Source organism: Microtus ochrogaster, chromosome 10 (genome assembly GCF_000317375.1).
Source record: "Microtus ochrogaster isolate Prairie Vole_2 chromosome 10, MicOch1.0, whole genome shotgun sequence".
NCBI classification, from domain to species: domain Eukaryota; kingdom Metazoa; phylum Chordata; class Mammalia; order Rodentia; family Cricetidae; genus Microtus; species Microtus ochrogaster.
The window spans coordinates 60835323-60841772 of NC_022016.1; the positions used below are offsets into that span (position 1 = coordinate 60835323).

General features: G+C 42.6%; 1 protein-coding gene across 1 annotated transcript in view; it reads left to right on the forward strand.

The window, feature by feature from the left end:
• Akirin1 (akirin 1) overlaps nucleotides 1-6450 on the forward strand; it is a 14885-nt gene that overhangs the window by 5308 nt on the left and 3127 nt on the right. The window contains exons 2-3 of the mRNA XM_005353282.2: nucleotides 1579-1719; nucleotides 5444-5578. Coding sequence (XP_005353339.1) covers nucleotides 1579-1719; nucleotides 5444-5578 — 276 coding nt within the window. The remainder of the gene's footprint in view (nucleotides 1-1578; nucleotides 1720-5443; nucleotides 5579-6450) is intronic.

Consider the following 6450-nt stretch of genomic DNA (forward strand, 5'->3'; position numbering starts at 1 on the left):
GACCAGGATGACCTTGAATTTACAGAGATCCTCCCAAGTGCTGGGATTACCGGTTTTCACCACCAGCACTGCTTGGCCTTTAGAAACACTTTTTTTTTTAAAGATTAATTTATTTATTATGTATACAACATTCCTTCCGTGTATGCCCGCACGCCAGAAGAGGGCACCAGATCTCATTACAGATGGCTGTGAGCTACCATGTGGTTGTTGGGAATTGAACTCAAGACCTCTGGAAGAGCAGTCAGTGCTCTTAACCTCTGAGCCATCTCTCCAGCCCCTAGAAACACTTTTAATGAGCCATGAAAATCCCAAACAGTAGCCCTGAGCTTCTCCCCTGTCTTCTTTTGTTCAGACTGTTGCATTTAATGGTTTTTGCTGTGTACCACCGTCTTCTCACGCGACAAAAACTTGTTAAGAAGCCTTTCATGATTAGAGATTTACCCTTAATACTGTGTTTTGTAGAAATGTAAAACTTAACTAAGACAGGGAGATTGCTTTAAATTTAAGACTAAGGTGGACTACAGTTTGAAAGCAGATAATGACGACACACCTTTAATCCCAGTGCTTGGAAAATAGAGAAGGAGAACAGCAGGAAGTCACACAGTCCTCTCAGCTCCAGCAGGATCAAGACCAGCCTAGGCTCTATGTGAGACTTTCCAAAAACAAAACAAATTAAAAAGAACAACATGGCTTATTTTACTTTAAATTGTAGCAGCGAATGCAGCAAAATTCAGGTCTGACTTGCTTGTTTAACATGGAAAAAAAATTAAGGAAATTGATTGGAAGGCTTAACCAAAATAGCTGTTATTTTAGGAATTAAATTTTTTTGAAGTTTATTTTATGTATATGAGTGTTTTCCTGCGTGTTTGACTGTATCACTTGCATGCCTGGTGCTGTGGAGGCCAGAAGAGTACTTAGATTCCCTGGAACTGGAGTTAAAGACTGTTATGAGCCCCATATGGGTGCCGGGAATCAAATCCAGGTCCTCCAGAGGAACAGTCAGGGCTCTTAACTGCAGAGCCATCTCTCCAGCCCTTATTCTAGGCATTTAAAATGTTTTAAAATTTTCTCCAAAGCTACACAGAAAAACCCGGTCTTGAAAAAAGTTTTAAAATGTATTATGTTGTCTGCTTGACACATGTGTGGCGGTCAGAGAACAACTGTAGAGCTGGTTGTCTCCTTACAGTTTGTCAGGAACTGAATTCGGGGTACCAGACTTGCATAGCAGACACCTTTATGCACTGAGCCACCTTACCAGCTCCATATATAGTCAGAATAAGAACACTGAGTCTTGAACTCTAGGACTGGCATGTGTGAACATTTACCTGTTAATAACATGGAGATGAGGAAGAGACCTGTATGACAAAGGAAATATTTAGTCAGAATATCTTCTTTGGGCTGGGATGTACTCATTGGTAGAGTGCAGGGCTAATGTGGAAAATACTCAGTTTGAACCCTAGCATCTTCTCGAAGAAAATAATAAGACCTTTCTTGCCTGTCTTCTCAAAGTTTTTAGGGATGGGAAGTTTGAAGAAATGACCACAAATGAATGTTCCAAGTTTTTTTTCTCTTTTATAGAACAAATTTTTCAGAACATAAAACAAGAATACAGCCGTTATCAGAGGTGGAGACATTTAGAGGTTGTTCTCAGTCAGAGTGAAGCCTGTACTTCAGAAAGCCAGCCTCCCTCCTCAGCACTCACCGCACCAAGTTCTCCAGGTAAGCATATTTGGTGTTAAGAATCTGGTTCAGAATTTGTGAGCTTAGCCGGTTGTGGTGGCGCACGCCGGTAGGATTTGCTGAAGGAGGCAGAGGCAGGAGGATCACGAGTTCGAGGCCAGCCTGGGCTACACATTTAAAAAAAAAAAAAAGAATTTATGAGCTTAGTTTTGTGATGCACATCTATGACCCTGGCATTTAAGAAGCTAAGACCAGGATGGTGCGTTTGAAACCAGCTTGTGGTCTATAACAGCACTCTGTCTCAAAACAGTTTCCCCTCTTAGCAGCAGTGTGTCCTTTAGCCACCTGTGCTGTGACTTTCTCAGTACTGTGACAACCTGACAAATTAGGCAGGAAGGTTATGGTTTCAGATGGTATTATTCTTCCTGGCAGCAGAGACATGGGGAAGTGACTTGATTCATGCAGTGAGCTTTTGGCTTCCTCTTCATATGGTACAGACCAGGAAATGGCAGTGACATGGAACCAGATGCAGAAACATAAACTTCAAAGGCCCGTCCTAGTGACCTATTTGCACCTGTTGGGCCTCATCTTTTAAGACACCACAACCTTCAAAATAATGCAACAAGCTGGGGAACAAGCCCTTAAAACATGGAGTTATGGGGGATGTTCTAGATTCAAACCATAAGATGGAGCTAAGTTATTTCTTATTTAAACTTAATTAAGTTTTTTTTTTCTTAAATGTTTGCTTTGAGGTTTTGTTTTTGGTTTAGGCAAGTTTGTTTGTTTTGGTGATTTGTTTTTATTTTATGTGCACTGGTATTTTCCCTGCAGGTATCTATGTGTCTGTGGAGGTGTCATATTCCCTAAAATGGGAGTTACAGACAGCTGTGAACTGCCATATGGGTGCTAGGGATTGAATCTGGGTCCTCTCTTAACCACTGAGCCATCTTTCCAGCCCCTGGGCAAGTTGCTTTTAAGATAGGGCATTACCATGTAGCCCTGGCTGGCCCGGAACTCCCAGGGATCCTCTTTGTCTCCTGGGTGCTGGGATTAAAGTTGTGTGCCACCATGCCTTGTCCCTCATTTTGTTGTTGAGGCACTGTCTCTATATGTAGCCCTGGCTAGGCTGGAACTCAGTATAAAGACCAAGCTGTCCTCCAATTTGTGGAGGTCTTTTTGCTTGCTGTCTACACCCTTGAGCTATCACACCCAGCAAAGCTAAAAATCCAGTGCTTGTATGCATTAATCTTATTTTAGGCACATTAATAGAAGCCATATGTGGCATTATATTGGGCAAGCAACTGTGGGAAATTTGTTTTAGAAAGTTCTGTTGGACAGTCCTGTTTAGTCATGTGGTTTGCAAGGACAGTGCTCTAAAATCTCAGGATTTGACATTGTCTCTGTCACTTAGTGAACTAGACTTGTCTATTTTGTCCCTTGTAAATGGTGAACAGGCTAGTGTTGCAAACCTCCTTTCCTAAAACAGTTGAAAGTTTGTTTTCCTCTCTTCTCTCTCTCTCTCTCTTTCAGGGTGGGATTTAAATACAGTTTCTCTGTGTAGTCCTGGCTATCCTTGAACTCAATCTGTAGATCAGGTTGTGCTCAAACTCAAAGAATCTGCCTGCCTCTGCCTCCCGAGTGCTGGATTAATTAGAGGAGTGCGCCACCACTGCCCGGCCAGAAATACAATGTTAACGTAGTAGAAAACAATGTAAGTAGAGAAATGGTGAGTGGCTAGATGTTTCAGTCATGTTTCATTTGTAGATTAAAAAAAAAAAATACTTTGTTTAGTTTAAGAGGAAAAAGCCACAAAAGATTTGTTTCAAGGTGGTAAGTAGCTTAAATACTCACAAGAAAGAAGAAACAGATTCTGGACTGACATCTGAGGCCTGGGCTAGAGTTTGGTCTTTATATTGATTTGTAAGGTTGTTCTTTACCATCAGTAGGCAGGAGAAGTCCTGTGGAATCTGTTGTTCCAGAATCAAACTTTTGCTGTCTTCTTTTGGCCTCACTTCAAAAGTAGAAGAAGCTTGCTATAATCTTATCCCTTCCATTTTTGCTGAGTGTTTTGAGTGAGCTTATTTGATAAAACATGTTTACATCTGAAATCTTAGCCCCCAAGAAGCTGAAAATTACAGTTTTGATTTCCACAGCCTCTGCTGGTAAAGCAACAAAACAGAAAAAGAGGCCCATAGGTAAGAGATTCATTATTAGGTAGCAGAGAATGATCTTGACCCCAATTCCTTATCCTGATGCCTGCAAGTGCTGGGTTTATAGGAGTCTGATTAGTCACAAAAGGAGCATGAGTTAATAAAGGTGTAATCACTGGTCCAGAGCTTGCCTCGCGTACTGATGAAGCCCTGAATGGGATCCCTAGCACCAAATAAAACTGTAACCCCAGTATTCGGAGAAGCCGAGGAAGAAGGATCAGAAGTTAAAGGTTATTTGGGGATACTAACAATTTGAAGGCAAGTCTGGACTTCTTGAGACCATTTCCAAAAAGGGAGTCGTAGGAGGTTAATGTCAGTACTTGTTTTATACTGTGAGCGAGCAGGTCATCTTTTCCTAAGCCCCAGACTCCCTGTAGCTTACAGAATTACTTGCGGATCCTATGGCCCTGCCCTGCTACAGAATCATTATCAGAAAGTGAATTTTGGTGTCTGTTTTACAGACTTTACTAATCTGATGTCCACGGGAGTAAGGCACATGTACCCCCAGGGTAGCTGTGAATGAAGTCTAATACAAAGTCATGAACTTTAGACATTTTGAGTGACAGAGTCTAGTGTTGAACACCTTTAATTTCAGCACTCAGAGGCAGAGACAGGTAGATCTCCATGAGTTACAAGCCAGCCTGGTTGACATAGCAAGTTCCAGGCCAGCCAGGACTATATTTAAAAAAAAAAAAAAAACCTTGACATTTTTATCTTTCCGTATATCTTGATTATACAGTTAGTTCTCAGGCATGAATTTTGTAGATGACAATGTTGTGTGTCCTAGTATGTGAGAAGGTTGGATACCTCTGAGTGATTTCCAATGACCTTATGTTCTAAATGTATTTTTCCTAATCAAGACTGGAGGCAGAGGTAGGTGGATCTCTGTGAGTTCGAGGCCAACCTGATCTATAGGAGTTAGTGCCAGGACAGGCTCCAAAGCCTGTCTTGAAAGAAACCCTGTCTCAAAAAACAAAAAAAGACTGGAGGCTTCAGCTTTAAGCTTTTGGTTCTGGTCCTTTATGGGCTATGAACCCAGATTATTAGGACTCAGCTAGCACATGGCACATGTCTGTTCCCCTGCTGCTCAGTTTACACTTAGTTTTGCTTCTAGAGCATAGACCAGGGAAATAGCTACGTCTATACAGGGCATGGCCGAGGGCCTGAGTTGGAGTCCTCAGAATGCACATTTAAAAAAACCTAATGTGTCAGTGCACATTTGTGATCTTAGCACTTAGAGGTGGGGATGGGCAAGATCCCTAGGGCTCCCTGACCAGCCAGGCTAGCCTAGTTTTTGTGTATTTTGAGTATTTCTCTGAAGGTCATTAATTCTCAACCATAGAACAGGAATATGTTGTGTAAAGATTTGTCTTTTTAGGGGGCTAGGGAATACTTGAGGTTCAAGCCTTGAATTAGGCAAGTGCCCTACACCAATCTTTGATTTTTGAGGGTCTTTCCCATTTGTGTCTCAAACTCCATACTTTTTGCCTGTAGAGTAGCTGAGTTTATAGGCATTTGCCACTGCACCTGGCTTATGTTTATGTTTTTGCCAGGTTCTTCCTGGATGAAGAAGGACCAGCCCACCTTTACCTTTCGACAAGTGGGGATAATATGTGAGCGCCTCCTAAAGGACTATGAAGATAAAGTCCGGGAGGAGTATGAGCAGATCCTCAGCACCAAACTCGCAGGTAGGTTGAGGCATGGGCTGCTGCCGTTGATGTAACTCAGAAAAGAGGGCTTCGTGCAAGAGAGCTTCTGGAGTTGTGAGCACTGCAGCTACTCTTCGGGGTCACAGGTGCTACTTACACACATATGAGAACTCACTTACATTTCTAAAAGCAGATAAGCCGAACTATATGTAAGAATTTTCTGGAACTATAGGCATTGAGTAGGCCACCAGCTGACAAATAGGTGGTTGACTTATGGTGCTGATTTCCTAACAGGTGTCAGCAATTTTTCAGTGCAGCGTCACGAGCATGTTCAAAATTTCTGCACTAGAGTCACTTTGTTGTTGCAGAAGTTAAGCGTTCTTTGGGAGGTATAGTAGAAAAAAGCAACTATAGGTCAGCTGAGGCTGGAAAAAAGGTGGTTATTAGTAATGACAAGTAGAGCCTTGTGTGATCAAGCATCGTAATGGGGCTGGTGTGGCTCAGCAGTTAGAGTGCTTCCTGTTCTCCCAGAGGACCTGAGTTCAGTTCCCAGCACCCATGTTGGGTGGCTCGAGACCACCTATAACTCCAGCTCTGGCTGATCCAACACTGTCTAGACTCCAAGTGCACTAGCACTCAAATGCACATACCAACACATAATACATACAAAAAAATATTAAAGAGCTGGGCGGTGGTGGCGCACACCTTTAATCCCAGCACTCAGGAAGCAGAGAGAGGCAAGCAGATCTCTGTGAGTTCGAGGCCAGCCTGGTCTACAAGAACTAGTTCCAGGGCTGGAGAGATGACTCGGAGGTTAAGAGCATTGCCTGCTCTTCCAAAGGTCCTGAATTCAATTCCTAGCAACCACATGGTGGCTCACAACCATCTGTAATAGGGTCTGGTGCCCTCTT